Raw genomic sequence first — 18645 nt, forward strand, 5'->3', positions numbered from 1 at the left:
AAGGACAGAGAGCTTCAAATCACGGACTCTACCACCACTCCGTCCATCTTCTAGCAGAAGAGAACTAGGGTCTCTCCCCATCTCTTTCCTGGGGCCTCCTGAGCTCAGCCTCCTGGCCTGTCCCTCAGCCAGGGTGCTCACTTCCTATTTGCTGTACCCACTCTATTCTGTGTCACCATCTCCATGCATCCAACCCCAGCCTGGTGACCTGATTCCAGTTCCTAGACATTTCATTGGTTTCTCCGTTTGGCCTGGAGCTCTTGAACTGGACTGAGACTACCCTGATGAATGCCATGTCACTGGCTCAACAAAAAGGGCAGAAGCAAATCAACATCTTTGACATGAAGGTGCTGTCAGTTTCACAGGGGCCAAGAGAATCAGGCTGTATTTTAGTTAAGCTTGTTTGATTGTGCAGAATAAATACTAAGTCACACTATGTTACTGTGATATAATAAGAAATATATATTTGGTCTTAGCCTCTGGTTTCGGACACAGAGCTCCTAAATGTCTTGGAATTTCCTGGGTGATAGGAGCGTCTTTTGTCCTAATGAGGCCATTCTTGGTGGGCTCCTGGACAGGTTCAGGGCAGGGGATGGTCACCAGAAAGACCAAGCCATGATTAGAGGCCTGGAACTTTCAGTCCCACCCCTCATCTTCCAGTGGGGGAAGAGGGGCTGGATGCTGAGTTAATAACCAATAAGGCCTCTATAAATATCCCTAAACTTCGGAGCTCAGAGAGCTTCTGGATTGATGAACATACCCATGTGCTGGCAGGGTGACACACCCCAAATCCACAGGGACAGAAGCTCCTGTTCTTGGATCCTTTCCAGACCTCACCCTGTGTTCCTCTTCACCTGGGTATTCTATCTCTTTCACCATATTCTTTATAATAAACCAGTAAACCAGTAAACATGTTTCCTGAGTTCTGTGAGCCACTATAGTCAATTACCAAACCTGAGGAAGGGGTCATGGGAACCCCCAACTGTAGCCAAATCAACTCCTGGGACTCACTACTTGCGACTGGTGTCTGAAGCAGGGGCAGTCCTGTGGGACTGAGCCCGTAACCTGCTGAGTCCATGCTAACTCTGAGTAGTTAGTGTCATAACTGAATTGTAGGACACCCAGTTGGTGTCTGGAGAGTTAGGGAACTGGTTGGTGTGGAAAACCCACATACTTGGTGTCAGAAGTGCGGTGAACGCAAAGACACACAGAGGGTTTTCCTTTTGGTCACACCTGTTATGCATATGATCAGAGAGAAACATGAAATATGGGATTTCATGAAAAAATAAAAAAAAGAAGAGAAGTCGTAAAGGGGTCAGGCTTCTTGGGCTGCAGAATTAGCAAGGAATTCTCTATTCAGGGCTACTCTCGGGACCCTTGGAGCTGGTGAGTCTTCGTGCCACAGCCCCGCCCTCAGCTCCTCTCTGCTTTCTCTGCTGCTGCTTTTCGGTTCATGTCCTAAATTTCCATCTATTTAGCATAACTTTATTCTTCTTTTCCCTCTATTCTCTGTAACAGAATGCTCTGTTGGAATTAAACTAACGGCTTTTTATCTCTGCTTTAATGAGAGAGATGGTGACTCACTGATACAAGGAAAGCATTTCCCCTCCGGAAGGTGATGTACTCAGCTTTTGGGTTAAAAAGGAGATGCTATCAAGTATATGTGGATATCTTGGTTAAGTTAAAAAAAATACTTGATTTCTCAAAAAACTAAACATAGAATCACCATGATCTAGCAATTCTACTCCTGATTGCATACCCAAAAGAATTAAAAACCAAGGACATGACCAGAAATTTGTACAACCATGTTCATAGCAGCGCTATGCACAATAGCCAAAAAGTGGGAACAACATAAATGTCCATCAGTGGGTAAGTAGATAAACAGTGATCTATCTGTAATGAAGTATCATTCATATTTAAAAAGGAATGAAATTCTGACACATATTACAACATGGATGAACCTGGAAGACACTATGCTTAGTGAAAGAAGCCAGACACAAAAGGACAGATACGGTATGAGGTACCCAGAGCAGTCAAACTCACAGAGGCAGATAATAGAATGGTGGGTGCCAAGGGCTCTGGGAAGGAATGGAGGGTTATTGTTTGATGGGCACAGAGTTTCAGTTTGAGATGATGAAAAAGTTCTGGAGTTGGATGGTGGTGATGGTTGCATAACAAGGTGAATGTACTTCATGCCACTGAACTGTACACTTAAAACTAGTTAAATTGGTAAAATTTGTTATGTGTATTTTACCACAATTTTAAAAAAAAAGCTCTAGGTTTATTTCATCTTGTGGGAAAGGGAAAGAGAAGAATGGGGTGCATGCTCTTTTCTTTTTCAGGTCATGACCTCAGTACACAAAGTCCCCTTTAGTTTCTGCCTCAAGTAAATCTGGCTCTCCACTGAGGGTCCTTGACGCCCTCTCCAAAGAATGCTAATCTTTCTCCCACTCTCAGGGTGCCCTCCATGGTCCCTAACTCTATTTCCAGATCAATGATCCATCATCTTGAGTGAACTCTGAGGCTCACAGCATCTAGCTGTACCACGTTCTATGCCTTCTCCTTGCTGATGCCTATTAATCAATCAATCAATCAATTAATCAGTCAATCCTCATTCTTATAGGACTTCAGCACCTGGCTCATCCTTTCTCCCCATCCCAGTTCCCACCACTGTGCTTAAGACTTTAATGACTGTGAGGATAATCCAAGACCTGGCCAACCTCCTGGTCCCTTGGCGTGTCTCTTCTCATTTCAAGATCTTCACTTGAGCCACTGCTTCCCTTGACCATGTCTTAGGTCTGAGCTGGCCATGGTCATTTCCTCTGTCTTGTCAGTGGAGGAACAGGCGCATGACTGACTTCGAGCACTACAGGGTAGGGTCAAGTGGGCAGAGAGGGGCTCTGGGAAAGATTTTCCTATGAAAGAGACAAAAGAATTGATGATCTTTATTTTTGAGGAGAAGCCCAACAACAAAGGTGGTAGTGCAAAGAGAAAGAACCTGTGTCCTTGATGGTGTTGTCAAGTTACCGAATCAACTCTCTCTGAAGTCTGTTCCCTCTCTAGATACCCTATTATATGAGATAATAATTTATTTCATATTAAGCCAGTTTGAGTCAGGCGTTCTTTTATTTTCACATAAAAGCACCCTAAATAACATAATTCTCAACTCCCAGCCAAAGCTCAGCCCTAGATCAATGTACAGATCCTTCTATTCTGTTTTCATACCTGTCCTGCTAAGACTGATGGAGAAAGCAATGGGTCCCTTGTCTCCTCGAAACCCCACACACCTCTCCCCCACCCACCATTAGAAGGCAAACCCCAGTTTTCCCCATCCTTCCCTAGCCTTGTGTTTATGATTGTGGAACATCTTGGTTATTGCCTGAAGTGGCCAGCTCTTGACTAGGAAATAGATTTTAACAGGTCCCAAGAAGAGCATTTGTATTTGGCTTGAATGGAATGATGGAGTGGAGGAAAGATCTTGTGATTAAAAGAAATCCAGCACCCATGAAAAGGATAAAGCAATTACACTCAGGATAAATTGAGTGGACCAAGCTGCTCCTAGTGCTTCGGTTGAGTTAGGGGGAAAAAAGGAGCTTCCTGCCCTGCATTGTGGGGCTGGCAAGGGATAGAAGCCCCAGGGGAAGTGTGATTTAGGTGGAAAGAGGGGCAGAGATGTAGCTCTGCTCACACTGTTTCTGGAACAAATGTAGAAGACCAGAATAAAGTAGTAGATACCAATGATTACAAATTCTACAACTATTTGAACCACTTGGCAAGAGCTGGTTGGTCTCTGGGTGTGGAGGCGGAGGGCGGGAGGTGGACCCTGGAGGTGGGAAGGCCCCAGGCCCTTAACATAATCTCAGTCATGCAGACTGTTGCAATAACACACTCATGGTCTTTAATTCTCAACACCACCCTGGAATTCCTGTTTTCCTTGCTGGCTCTCTTCTCTCATTTACCATAGCAACTGTTCTGAATCTTCTTCACTCTCATCGAACCTCCTACCCCTCTGCCTTCCCTTGCTACTCATCAGGCAACTCTGCCTCGTATTTCACACGAAAAATAGATGCCATCTGACTGGGAACCCCCTCATCTTCCTCACTTACTTGCAGCTGTACTCCCTTTTTCCTCTAGCTCACAGATTTAGTCAGCAGTGCTGTCCAACAGAACTCTCCACGGGTGGAAATGTTCTAGGTCTTCACTATGGTAGCCATCAGTCACATGCGGTTGTTGACACTTGAATTAAGTGTGACTGAGAAACTGAATTTTTAATTTCATTTGTTTTTAATTAATTTAAATTTAAATAGCCACATATGGCTAGTGGCCACCCTACTAGGCAGCACTGATTTAGTGTAACTCAGAGAAAAATATTTTTGAATACCAGGGCACTGGGATTTCTCCTAATGCTGTGACATCCCTAAGCAGCAGACTTTTGACCAACTTATTATAAGAATTGTGAATTAGGTGATGAGAAAGAAGGAAGAGAGGATTAGAGAGACATGTTCACAAGAAATTGCCATGGAGAAATACAGGGGAAATAAACATCATTTTGATAAGCTTTTTTAGGAGCTCCAGTTACCAAGAAAGGAACCACAGTGAATCCTGGCAGGAACATTGCATTCCTGAAGAGGCTCTTACCATCACCGCATCATACTATCATCATTGCAAATCCGCGCTAGTCTTGACTCCAACGCGGAGTTTGAGTGGGAGGAAGAACCAAGCACCAGCCAGGTGCCAGTGTGATGTAGTTATCAGCTGAATTATTTCTAAGGGCATCCAGTTATCTTTGCATTTTCTGCTGTAAAGCAAAATGTGTGCAGCACAAACAGTATGTGACTCAAATGTCCCTTTTCTGTAGCTGATATTGTTCACTTTTGATGATTCTATCACATTTCAAACAGCCATACATCTTTTTACTTCTTCTTCTTCTTCTTTTTTTAATGGAGGTACTGGGGATTGAATCCAGGACCTCACACATGCTAAGCACATGCTCTACCACTGAGCTATACCTGCACCCCTCCCACACACATCTTAAATATGAAAAATCAGGATACCACATCCCCTCCATCCACTGACCTCCTCTAAATGGCTGGCCAATTGCTCTGAGATTGCATTTTGAGTAATTTTTTTCTCCTCTGATTTTAAATACTTCTATCACACACTAAGTCCCCACCTATCTTTATATTTAATACTTGACTCTCTCCTGTTCCATTAATTTACCTGTCAGTTTCCTCACTACTGCCCTTTAATTCTGCAACATTATAATCGCTCTTAATAGCTCCTGTGGCCACTGGCTTATTTGTGAACGGCTCTTCCGTTGGCTTCTGAGTGCAACAACCCCCAACACATCCCGCCTGCTTTCCTCTACCTTCCTGATGCCTCCGCTTAGCCTCCTTGGTGTTGGATTCTTCAGGGATCTGCCCCCAGTCCCCCTCCATATCACTACATCCTGTCCCTGGGGAGACCCCTGGCCTCCACCCTTGCCCCTCCTATCCACTTCCCGCAGCACAGCCAGAGGGATTTTACTAACATGCAAATGAGATCACGCAGCAACTTTGCTTATAAACCCACCTATTTCTCTCAGAATAAATTCCTCACTCCTTAGCAACATCACAGGAGGCTGAAATAGACTGGGTTTCCCCAAAGCAGACCCTGAGACAAGGATTCGGGTGCAAGGAGCTTATCTGGGAGGAGAGGCCAGGAAGGGGAGTGGGGAAGTAGCACAGGGAAGGAAGGGTAGGCAGCCAGTACTGGAAGCATTCAAGAGCAAGTCACTGCTGTGGGCACCTGGGGCCCAATCCCACTAGGGACCTCTGGGAGACTTCTTACACTACCTCCAAGTTGTCCCACTGAAAGGAGCTAGGGTATTAAGCCAGAGTCCCCCAGTTTAGGCGCCTCTGTTCTCTGAGAGCCACACCTTTCTCTCTCACACCTTCCTTTTTTACCTTCCTCCCTCGCCTCCAATCCCCTCCCATTCCTCACCAACAAAGGGTCCCTGGCGCCATATTTGTTCTGTGGCCCCGCCCACAGCCATAGCTGATTGGACCAGAGGTAAATAGCCAAACCAATCACATCCACTCCCCTGGGATTCTGGAATTGAGCGGTTGATCTGGGCTTTCACTTGAACTTTGGACACCTACCCATGATAGACCTATCTGGCCACATGCCCACAGAGAAGCAGAGAGGTTCAGTGTTTAGAGACACATGGCGGGTGCACAGACAGGCAGAGGCGGGACCTCACAGCTTCAGGCAAATTGAAAGAGCAACTTTAGCGCAGGACATTTTAGTTTCCTATTCTACTGATAGCTTCTTGCGATGTTGGGCCACATTTCATGCCTTTGAGTTCTGTGAGATAATGTTTCCTCAACAAAAAAGAACCTTCCTTTTCTGCTGAAGAAAATCACTTGATTCTTACGACTTTTAGTCAGAAACACACACACACACACACACACAGCTTTGACTAAGAAATTCACCCAAGACTTGAGTTTCTACTTCACAAAGAAACAGAGACCATTATTCGTGACATTCCACTTTGAATCTCATTCAACGGCTCCAATGTTTCCAATGTCCCTCATTAAAAACCACCCTTCCCTCTGTCCTCTCATAGCCAAGCTTACCGGAAAAGTATCCCACGTCTACTGGCTCCACTCTCTCGCTCTCATTAGGCCTTACTTGCACTATTATTTTATGGGAAGGTGTTCCATTTTGAAGCTGTGATTTGAAGTGTCTGTGGTCTATTTAGGCCTGGAGGTTCATGGGCTGCAGGTTTGGAGCTCAAAAGGCAGGTTTGGTCTGCAGATACAGATGTTTAAAAATCAATCAGTGACTTTTTAAAGTAATGTATACATATTACTTTTTTAGGTAATACATACATATTACTTTTTTAGGTAATGCATACATACTTTTTTAAAAAAAAGTAACGCATTGCTTTTATTTAAATTGAATTGAAACTCCACCTTCCCCAGAATCCGATGATAACTCTATCCCTTTGTTTGGTGATGGACTCTCCCTCATTGAATGGGTCAATAAACTTACTTTTGTTGGATGGCACGTATGTTTCTGATGGTCTTAGGCTGACAGGGCTAGGTCATGGGTCGACCTCCCAGGGCATAGAGCTGGGTGGAAAATGGATCTAGAGGGTCAGGCAGAAAACATCCAGCATAGAAATAAAGTCCTTCCCCCACCTCAGCCCACAGCAAATCTAATTCCCCCCACTGTCTACAGACCAGAGTGAAGAAGTGAGGGAGGGAGGAGGGGGAGACCTTCATTGATGCAGAGTTCACACACATCTGGGGCTGAATAAAGGGTTGTAGAAATGAATCAATCAGCCTCTGAGTGGGGCTTGAGGCAATGGAAAGATCTAGGCTCTTTACTGAGGCACAATGGAAGCACTGGGTCTCCTGACATTTGAAGGGGTGCCCCTTTAACCCAACTGAAATGAGTCAAAAAAAAATTGAAAGAAAAAGTGGATAAAGCTGAATTCTTAAAATGCCCTTCCTTTGAACACTATCTTTGTGCAGGCATCTGGGGGAGGCCAGCTGGGGCGGGATCATCTGCCAGCCAGGGCTTTAGGACTTGGCTTTTCTTGTTTATTCTCAGCCACATCTGGGGCAGTTGCCAGGGCCCGCCCCTCAACTCTGTCATCATTGGAGGAACTCAAACTTAAAGGATCCTGCTAAGAATCAGGACGTTTCATTTCCCTCTTACTGGTGGGTCTGCTGTGGCCTGCCTGGGAGGTTTGAGCCCTGGTCCAGCCCTGAGTGGAGAGCGAGCCTCTCACCATGTCTGCCTGCTGCAGCTGGAACGATGTTTTCCAGTATGAGACAAACAAAGTCACCCGGATCCAGAGCATGAATTATGGCACCATCAAGTGGTTCCTTCATATGATAATCTTTTCCTACGTTAGGTAAGTGGGGTGTGGGGATGACCCTAAATCTCTGCAGTGGCTAATGGCATGGAAAACCCCAAGGTGCAGCCTCTGGTGCACATATTGAATCCCCAATGGTTTTAAAATCTGAGACATGAGGCTCACAGCAAGCTGGTGGGTAGTGATGGGGGAGGAAGCAGCAGGCGGGAGGAAGCAGTGCCAGTCTGCTGCAGGAAGAAGCCACGGGAAGGCAGTGTGACGCTTTGGGTTCTCACCCAGGCCTGCCAGGGCGGCGAGCTGGGCAGGGCATGCCTGGGGAAGGTGGGAAAACACAGGGCTACACCCTGGGTTCCCAGGGAGGAGGCAAGGATTCAGGGCACGCCTGGTGATAATGCTGGCATCTATCTGAATCATCACTGCTTAGGGGGAGGAATAGGACCAGACTTGTAAATGTAACTTTACATACTCCTCAATGTCAGGAAGACGCTCTTTTTTTTTTAACAGCTTATTGCAATATAATTCAGATGCCGTACAGTTCACCCTTTTAAAGGGTACAATTCAGGAGTTTTTAGTATATTCAAAGAGTCATGCAAACCATCACCACAATCAATGTTAGAATATTTTCATCACCTCAACAATCAAAATAACCCCCACACCCTTAACCATCACTCTCAATCCTCCTATTCCTCTGCAGCTCCAGGCACCCACTGATCCACTTTCTATCTCTATGGATTTACCTATTCTGGATATTTCATATAAATGGAATCATGCAACATGTGATCCTTTGTGTCTGACTTCTTCCACTTAGCATCATGTTTTCAAGTTTCATCCATGTTGGAACATGTATCTCATTATGGCTGAGTAATACTCCATTGTATGGATATACCACTTCAAATGGAAATTTGAGTTGTTTCCAATTTTTTGCTATTATGAATGATGCTGCTATGAACATTTGTGTACACATTTTTGTATGAACATGTCTTCAGTTTTCTTGGGTATGCACCTACGAGTGGAATTGGTAGATCACATTTTCAACCTTTCAAGGAACCACCCAACTGTTTTCCCAAGCAGCTGCACCATTTCATATTCCCACCAGCAAATCTATGTTCAAATTTCTCCACATCCTCACCATTATTTGCTATTGTCTGTCTTTTGGATTATAGGCATCCTAATGAGTATCTCATTGTGGTTTTGACTTATATCTACCTAATGGCTAATGCCCCCTTGTTCTTTGTGATGAAGATGATAATGATGATAACCTGCATCTATACAGGGAAACAGTATACTGTACTAGCTGAGGGTAACCTATTTTATAATCCTGGCTAAGTTTCTTTGGTCAAGTCACTTAGTCTCTCTGAGCCTGTTTCTGCATCTATTCATAGAGTTGTTGTGATAATTAAACAATAAAAGGCATGGCAAGCCCTTACCAATGTCTGGCATACAGTAAGAGCTTCACAAACAGTAGCTATTTTTTTAAATAATCTTTTTGAATTAATAGATACTTCCACAAACATCCTCTCCTTTGCCCCTCAAAGTAACCGTGGCCACAATTGGGATTTGAGATCTGAAAATGTAGATTCAAAAATCCTTCATCTTTTTGAGCCTTGGTTTTCTCATCTGTAAAATGGGGATTAATATGGTTGTCAGAATTAAACAAGTTCATAAATGTAAAGCTGCTGTGAAAAATACCTGGCATATGGCCAGTCCTTACCAAGTGTTAATTATTCTTTTTAGTAATATTATTGGGATTATCATTATTTGATTCATATGTTTATTATACAACAAATATTTTATTTGTCTTATTTTAGAATTGAGACACATTACTTAGACCAGATATCACAGAACCAATAATAAAGAGCATAGTTAGCAAATGCTCCCTTATGAATTAATACATAGATCATATGTCACAGTTTCACATAACAGGTGATGTGGTTTCCTGGTATTCTTGGGCATAGCATGCAATGTCTTAGGCAGATTATTGTATGTATAAGAACAGATTATTATGAGAACACCTTATAATGATAAATATTTTTCATTCATATGATGGAATCTTATCTTACATGTATTTAATTCCCTCATTCAGTTGTACATGTTCCAAGGGAGCACAGAGAGAGAGAGCACAATTTAAACAGTGCAATGATTCAGCAACTGGGTGCCCCAGAGTAAGTGTGAGGTGGGGTTCCCTCAGTCAGTCTCTGTTCCCACATGCTTCTCATAGAGTGAGCATCTCTTGTTGTTACCTGTGAATATTTTCTACCCAACACGCCCCTTAAATAAGCCAACTCCTTCACCTTCACCTGGAGCAAAATTGGAAAAATAGCAACTTGTTCCAGAGCTGGAGGGAAAAGAGGCTCTGATGAATGCATTGGGAGGTGGAAGGTCTGTTTCCTATGCTTTGTGAACAATTTAAGGATTTACCAAAGACAATTTTGAGAAGACACTATTTTTACCTTAAAGGCTGACTTTAGAAGATAACCCCCATATACAATGCTTTTCCGTTGTTTATATTTTAAATTATAAAACTGAAGAAAAATATTGCCAACTTTGCTTTTCCCCTCTATGCTAATGGTACCTCTATTTACATGTCACTGAATGAAGTCCCATAGGACATGCTATGTTCTATCTATTGAAGGCTGTTTGTGAAATGCTGCCTTAAATGATATGGTGAGGCCTCAAGTTGATATAACGGCAGTTTGACCATCTGTGAAATGGGTAGACCCATGGTGCACAGGGACTGGGGAAGGTAGTTTGCCTCAAATAGGACTGGTGTGGACCAGAGGTGGAAGTCCAGACAGGCTTAGGTAATATTCAGGATATTAGCAACAGGCGGTGGATTCTGGCCCTGGGATTCTGGGTTCAGAGGCTGTCCATAACTCTGGCTGAAAAGGCAATGGGCCAGGATAATGAAGACAGACAGGGAGGTACAAGGCAGGGGCTGCCAACAGAGGAAATAAGACAAGAGGCTGATCAGCTTTTCATAGCTCCTCACAACCAGGTTCTGATTTGGAGTCAAAGGCAGGGGCTGCAGCTACAGGCAAGATCAAGTAGCTCAGCCTCCAGGCTTGCAGGAGTGTGTGGAGAGGATGCTGAGTAGGTCTGCGTTAGTCAGAAACTTAATGCAAGTAAGCCACCAAGCCACACAAGGGGGTTTATTGTCACATAACAGGGCATCAGAAGAGATGGAGCTGTCCTCAGACATGGATGGTTATAAAAGTTCAAACTGTGGCAGCTGGGTCTCTCTCCCCATATCTTTATTTTTTTTTTTCCCATTTGTGTTTCTCTCCCCACATCTTGACTCTATTTGACTTTCTTCTTGAATAGGCTCTTTATGTAGCAAGACGGCATGTTCGTATCCTCCTATTCTTCCCCTTTAGCAACCCCAGACAAACAAACAAGTCTTTTCTGATAGTTCTGGCAGGAAAGTCACAGGGAAGACTGACTGGCTGAGCTCCAGTTACACATCCATCACTGAACCAGTCCCTGTGGCTGGGGGCATGGTGTAACCTGATTGGCCACCCTTGGATCATGTGCTGGCTCCTGTGGCAGGAAGTAGGGAGAGGGTGGCAGAGCTGAATGTGCCCAACCGTAGCCCTATGCTGTGGCTCTTCCTTAGGAAGGAAGAATTCCACTGCCAGAAGAACCAGGAAAAGGAAGGGGTGGGGACAGGGGGAGAGACAGACAAAAAATAAACATCCATTACAAGGTCTTTCCAAAAGCTGGAAATACCAGGGACTTCTGAAGCCTCCTGCTCTATCCCTGGCTTGTCTCAACCCAGCACCTGGGCTGTAGAAACTCTGCCCCAAGTTATTGCCAAGGCTGGGACCTCGGTATTCTCAACAGAAATTTCCTCTGAGAATCAGCTCCTGGAATTCCATACAGTCTTCCAGCCCATGTTCTGTTTTACCCTCTGGCCTCAGTGAGATGGGAAGACTGGGATAATGATGACTATACTCCAGGAAAGCTGAGACTCAAACACCTGAATGACAATAAAGGTAACTTCCTTCTGTTGTTGGCTTTATTTGTATCATCTCATTTGATATGTTGGGACGTAGATATTCTTTTCATTATTTCACAGTGAAGGAAATGGAAGCTATGAAAGATGGAGTTAAATTCTGAGAAACATCCAGTTAGAAAGTGGGTTTCAAAAGGGATTTGAATCCAAAGCCAATGCTCTTAATCCACAAACCACACTGCTAAAGTGAATACTTGTCAGACTGCAAAAGCCCAGGCACTAGGCTTCCCCAGCCTTTAGCCAATGATCCTTCCTTTTCACCATGATCCTCTTTGTCTTCCTGAGTTGGCCAGGGCAAGTGAAGGATGAGGATGGAGGCTAGAATGCGCAACCCATGAGCTTGTCCTTCTCTATTATTTATTCATTCTCCAGAATTTAGAGCATCTGTGAGGAGTCAGGCACTGTTGTTCAGTGGCACTAGAGATTATAACAGTGAGTGAAACAAACTTCCTGCAACTCATTGGATTATATTCCAATGAAGGAAAGAGACATGATATGAAAATGCAAAGAGATATAATAAAATGTCTGATGGGTCCATCAACAGGTAACTGGATAAAGAAGATGTGGTATATTTATACAATGGAATACTACTCAGCCATAAAAACCGACAACATAATGCCATTTGCAGCAACATGGATGCTCTGAGAGAATGTCATTCTAAGTGAAGTAAGCCAGAAAGAGAAAGAAAAATACCATATGAGATCGCTCATATGTGGAATCTAAAAAACAAAAACAAACAAACAAAAACAAAGCATAAATACAGGACAGAAATAGACTCATGGACAGAGAATACAGACTTGTGGTTACCGGGGGGGGGTGGTAGAGGGTGGGAAGGGATAGACTGGGATTTCAAAATTGTAGAATAGATAAACAAGATTACACTGTATAGCACAGGGAAATATACACAAAATGTTATGATAAATCACAGAGGAAAAAATGTGACAATGAGTGTGTATATATGTCCATGAATGACTGAAAAATTGTGCTGAACACTGGAATTTGACACAACACTGTAAAATGATTACGAATCAATAAAAAAAAAGAAGAAAAAAAATGTCTGATGGTGCTAAGTGCTACGAAGAATAAGAAAACAGGAAAGAACAGAGAATGGGCATATGTGTGATAGAGACGTTAGGGCTGAGATCTGCACGAAGAAAGGGAACCAACCATGAAGTATCTGGAAGAAGAGTGTTTTCAGTGCACAGAATAGGAAGTGCAAAGGCCCTGAGCCGGGGACTTGATAGGGTGTTCAAGGAAACGCAAGGAGCCAGTGTGGCTGGAGCAGAGAGAACAAGGTAGTGAATGTGAGGCAGTAGGAGAGCTGGAGAGGTAACATGGGGAGGGGAGGGAGGGCAGAACATTCAGGGCCTTGGAGGCCATTCTGAGTTCCTTGGATTTTATTCTGATGAGCTGAGAAGCCATAGGAAGATTTAAAGCAGAGAACTGAAAGATACTTGCATTTTGAGGGGAAGATTTCCCTCTTCCCTGGAGACAGTCCTCTCAGAAGCCTTTGAAATGAATACAGAAGACTAGGGAAGGTTGAGAGAGAAACGCGAGAACAAACTCCACTCACAGCTGCTTCTCCCTCATCTGGCCAACCTCCCCCCCCACCCCCCGTGCCAACAGCAAGCACAGTACTGTCCGGCACAGCCTCAGGCTGTCTGTCACCATTGAGATGCTGCTGTTGTGCTAGTTCATAGACATTAAATGTAGCTCGTGGCTGGCTGCCTGTTTCACGGGAGCGTGGCCACACACCTGTGTGGCTGGGCCTCCTTCGGGTGAGTTGAAGTGAGTCTACCGCGGAGGTGGGAGAGTCACCAGCGGTGTGGAGGGGGAGGGGGCAAATCCAACCCAGGCCTGGCCCCTGTGGCCCCTGCCACTTGAAGGCAACAGAAACATGAAGATATCTGCCACATTCTCATCCCACCCTGGCCCCCTGGGTAACAGACAGACATGGGAGGAGCCAAAAAGACCCATTTCAGGAGGAGACCTCTCCCCAGGAGAAGAATCCAGCCACCTTATACATGGGACCAAGAGAACAGCAAATGCAAAGGTCTAGAAGCAAAAAGGAGGAACAGTCAAAGGACAGCATGTTCCAGAATCTGGTGAGAGAGGAAGGAGGAGCAGGCGCCAAGGGCAGAGAGGTAGGCAGGGGCCAGAGCTGGAATTTGTTTCTCAGTGCCATGGGAAGCCACTGAAAAGTTTTATACAGGGGAGTGAGACCATTTGATTCATGTTTCTAAAAGCCCTCCCAGGCTACTGTGCAGAATGTGGATTGTAAGCAGGCAAGAGTGGCAGTGGGGGGACCAGTAAGCAGGCTGCTAGAGTCACCCAGATAAGAGAAGACGGCGACCTGGACTAGAATTGGGCAGTGCAGCCAGAGAGAAGAGGGCAAAGTCAGGCTATGTTTTGGAGGGAGAAACTGATGGGTTTGCTAGAAGGTGAAGATGACTCTAGGTTTCTTGGTGGATGAGGATGCCTTATACTAATAGAAGGAAGACCAAGGAGAGGAAGCTTGCTGACTAACGTAGCATTGTTAACAATGTCAAACAAACTATTAAAACATCTTGATTATTACCATATTTCAGCATCCATCTTAATTAATGTCTAAAGCAAAACATTAAAAAAGCTAGAAGCACATAGTCTAAAAAAAAGCAGCATGGTCTTTCCAAGTGAATGATTTTAGCTTTATGAAGAGCTTGTGCTGTTGCCCTAGTTTTCTCATTTCACTGGGGAATGGCAGAGGCTTCTCTGTGGACCAGCTCTCACGTACCCACAGGCTTCTGGGCACCAACACTCCAGCCCCGCTTCCCACCGGGGTGGGACTCTCCCAGCCCTCCTGGTTTTGCACAATGCTGGGAAAAGCAAGGACCAGGTTACAGGGATTATTCACAGGACTGCACCTGCAAAATGCCAGAGGAGGGGAAGTAAAAGTGGGACTGGAGAAGCCAGCAGGGACCCGATTGTGAACAACCTTGAACTTCATCCTGAGGGTACTGAGAAAGCAGGAATAGTCTTCCCCACCCCGCCATCAACATTTTATTTTGAAAAACTCCAAACTTACAGGAAACATTAAGGGGGCTGTGCTCATAGTTTTGTTTTAGAGAGAGCACTCTGCTTTCAAACTGGCAACACCTATAGAGTACAGCAGAGTCCCTAGCGTGGGCCAGGTTCTGTTCTTAGCTTGTGATGTGTGTTAGTCTCTTTGATCCTTATAAATACGCCTACAAAATTGCTTCTCATAATGTGTGATCATGATGTGAGCAGCGTGACTATGGGGAAATTCCCCCTGTTATGGGTTCCACCTCTTGACTATATATCACAACTTAGTTTTCCAGCCTCCCTTGCAGCTAAGCATAGAGACCCAGGCTTTTCAAACGTGTGCACCAAGCAACAACACTTCAGTACACAGGAAATAACATAGGGTGGTGGGCATGAGCAGAATTCATCTTTAGGAATGCATGGGGGCAGTACCAGCCTTAACCTACACAATAGGGACCACTTCCTGGACCCTGTGCTTTAGAAATCCCACCTTAGCCCTCTGCCAGCTGTGAGCTTCCCCATGGACTAAGGAGCCTGTGGGGCTGCATTAGTTTTCTATTGCTGTGAAACAAACTCAGAGGCATAAAACACTGCCACTTATTAGCTGACAGTTCTGCTGGTCAGTAGTTTGGGCATGAAGTGACTGGGTCTCTGCTTAGGGTCTCACAAAGCTGAAATCAGAGAGTCAGCTGTGCTGGGTTCTCACCTTGGGACTCTGGGGAAAAAAATTAACTTTCAGGATCATTCTTCCTGTTGGCAGAATTCAATTCCACGTGATTATCAGACTCAGAGCTCTGTTCTCTTGCTGACTGTCAGCCAAGGACCACTCTCAGATCCTAGGGACCACCTGCACTCTTTACTGTGTGGACCTCTCCATCTTCAAGCCAGCAATGACACAATGTTCTCATGCTTCAAATCTCTGACTTCTCTTCTGGGACCACCCAAAGGAAACACTCTGCTTTTAAAGAGCTCGTGTGATTGAGTCAGGCCCACCCAGATGATCTTGCTGTCTTCAGGTCAGCTGTATAACATAACCTGATCATGGACGCATTTCCACCATACTCAAAGTCTGGGGGACTACACAGGGCGTGTACGCCAGGATACAGGAAATGCTGGTGTTCTCTTAGACATCTGCCTCCCGCAGGGGCAGAACATGCCCATCTAGAACACTGGATGCGTTCTCCCATCCCTCCATGCTCTGGGTATGCAGGACCCCAGAATTCTCTTCCCAAAAGTCTCTTAATCTTTTCCCACATTTTCCTCTTGAGAGAAGCCCATAGCACCCAGGGGCATGCTCTTGAGATCAAGGATATTATTTTTAAAGTCTGTTATAACTTTTAAATAAGCAGAATGGGGGCCTCCACTTGTTCTTTTGCCTGAGTGTTAGCTTCCTGTCACTGCTGTATCACAAACTTGGTAATTTAAAACGATGATTTATTCCCTCACAGTTCTGGAGACCAGACATCTAAAATCAGTATCAAAGTGCCAGCAGGGCCACGCTCCCTCCAGAGTCTCTAGGGGAGAACCCTCCTTGCCTCTTCCAGCTTCTAGTGGTGGCCTGCCCTCTTCGGCTTGTGGTCACATCACTCAAATCTTCAAGGCCAGCATCCTTGACTCTCCACTCCACCTTCAGAGAGCTTTCTTCTGTATGTGTAGATGTGGGTGCATGAAATCTCCCTCTGACTCTCTCTTATAAGAATACATATGACGGTATTTAGGGCCTACCTGGACAATCTAGGATAATCTCAGCATCTCAAAATCCTTAACTTAATCACACCTACAAAGACCCATTTCCCAAATAGTTTAACATTTATAAATTCCAGGGATTAGGATCTGATAGCTGTGGGGCCATTATTCAGCCTACTAGGGGAGGGGTGGCCCCCACAATCCAGTTCATTGGGGCACAGCAGTGACAAGATTCTGGCACTTGCTCCCAAACATTATTGGCAGGGGCTGCCCACATTTATGAGAGCCCACCTCATGGCTCAGCAGTGGCTGGCAGTCTTTTCCCTGGAACAGTCCCTGTTCTCTGGGTGGTGGTGTTGGCTGTGCAGTGTCTCAGCGAGCCTGGTTTTTGATCCTCTGAGAAATTGTATGAACTGCCTAATGTCCTTTTAAAAATATTTCTTTACTTTTTAACAACTTTATTTTTTGTTTGTTTTTTGTTTTGGAGGGAAGTAATCAGGTTTATTTATTTATTTTGGTGGAGGCACTGGGGACTGAACCCAGGACCTTGTGAGTGCTAGGCATGTGCTCCACCACTGAGCTGTACCCTCCCTCTTTTAACAACTTTATGGAGGTATAACTTATATATCATAAAATCACCCATTTTAAGCATACACTTCAATGATTTTTAGTAAATTTTCTAAGTTGTATAACCATCACCATAATCCAGTTTTAGAACATTTCATCACCCCAATAAGATCCCTCATTCCCATTTGCAGTCACTCCCCATTCCCACCCTCCAGACCCAGGCAACCACTAATCTATCCCCTATTCTATAGATTTGCCTTTTCTAGACAATCTTTCTTCTTAAACTCAGCAGGGTGGACTCTGTTGTTTAGAACTAGAAACTCTGCCAACAAATACTAATATCCCCTAATTATTGAAGAAGAAATTACGACTCACAAAGGCTAAGTAACTTACACAGGGCCATGTGGGTAGTAAGTGGTAGAGCCAAGACTGAACCCAAGTATCTCACCCCAGAGTCCAAGCTCTCTCTAAAGTAATGGAGAGAATGGAGGAGACAGGAGTACAAATGGAGGGAGGGAGACCATTTAGGAGGCTCCTGGGTTGTCCAGGTGAGAACTGATGGTGACCTGGACTGAGGAGATAACAGTGGCAGAGGTCAGAGGTAGACAGATTTGAATAACATTAGGAAGATAAAACAATAAAATTCAGTAATTGAATGGATGAGGGGGAATGAGGGAAATGATGAGTTAGGGAGTGTGCCACTTTTCTAGTTTGGGCAACTCATGGCTGATGGCAGAACTTATTGGGATAGAAACTGGGGGAGAAAACACCCATTTGGAGCAGAAGATGAGTTGAGAAATAAAGGCATTGCGTTTGTCACGTCTATGGAACATACAAATATACATGCTTAGTGGGGAGTTGGATATATGAATCTGGAGCTGGAGCTGGAGATCTATGTATCACCAGCATATAAATGGTGACTAGAATCATGGAAGTAGCTGCAACTGACCAGCAACAGAGGATGTAGATGAGAAGGCAAGAGGGCTTAGAACAGACACCTGAGGAATACTGACCTTTAAGTGATGGGAGGCACAGAGGTTCCTAAAGGAGTCTCAGAAAGGGTGAACACAGAGATCCAAAGAAAGTCAGGAGAATGTGGATTCTGGGAAGCTGAGGGAAGAAGGGGAGGCAGGGAGGTGGTGCATGGTCATGTCAAATGCTGCTGAGAATTCAGGAAGATCGGGTCTGGGGCAAGTCTATTGGATTTATTCATGGTGTTGTTATTTACTTGGCAAGAGAGGCTTTAGAGAAGTGCTGGGGGTGGGAGCCAGACTGGAGTGGGTGGAGGAGTGAATGGAGACGCGGAAATGGATGTAATGACTCACTTTTTCAAGGGACTTGGCTACAAAGGAGAAGAGAGGCATCAAGTGGTGGAAGGAGAAGCATGTGGGGTCGAGGGAGGGTTTATTTTTAAGATGAGAAATCATGTTGAAATGCAGATGGAGAGGAGACTTAAGAGAAAGGGAGGTGA

At 44.7% G+C, this 18645-nt stretch overlaps 2 protein-coding genes across 9 annotated transcripts in view; one reads left to right on the forward strand and one right to left on the reverse strand.

Annotated features, from left to right (window-relative positions):
• IFT81 (intraflagellar transport 81) overlaps nucleotides 1–18645 on the reverse strand; it is a 167663-nt gene that overhangs the window by 98648 nt on the left and 50370 nt on the right. For 2 of the 7 annotated variants that reach the window (XM_072953296.1, XM_072953293.1), the window contains exon 3: nucleotides 6618–6792. The exons of the other annotated variants lie outside the window; for them this stretch is intronic. The gene's annotated coding sequence lies outside the window, so the exon portion shown is untranslated. The remainder of the gene's footprint in view (nucleotides 1–6617; nucleotides 6793–18645) is intronic. 7 annotated transcript variants of the gene reach the window in all.
• The window catches only part of P2RX7 (purinergic receptor P2X 7), a 46774-nt gene continuing 35789 nt past the window's right edge, over nucleotides 7661–18645 (forward strand). For both annotated transcript variants that reach the window (XM_072953009.1, XM_006204863.4), the window contains exon 1: nucleotides 7661–7906. In XM_072953009.1, the coding sequence (XP_072809110.1) occupies nucleotides 7782–7906 (125 nt within the window). In that variant the 5' untranslated portion in view covers nucleotides 7661–7781. The remainder of the gene's footprint in view (nucleotides 7907–18645) is intronic.

This window comes from Vicugna pacos, chromosome 32, assembly GCF_048564905.1.
Source record: "Vicugna pacos chromosome 32, VicPac4, whole genome shotgun sequence".
Lineage (NCBI taxonomy): Eukaryota > Metazoa > Chordata > Mammalia > Artiodactyla > Camelidae > Vicugna > Vicugna pacos.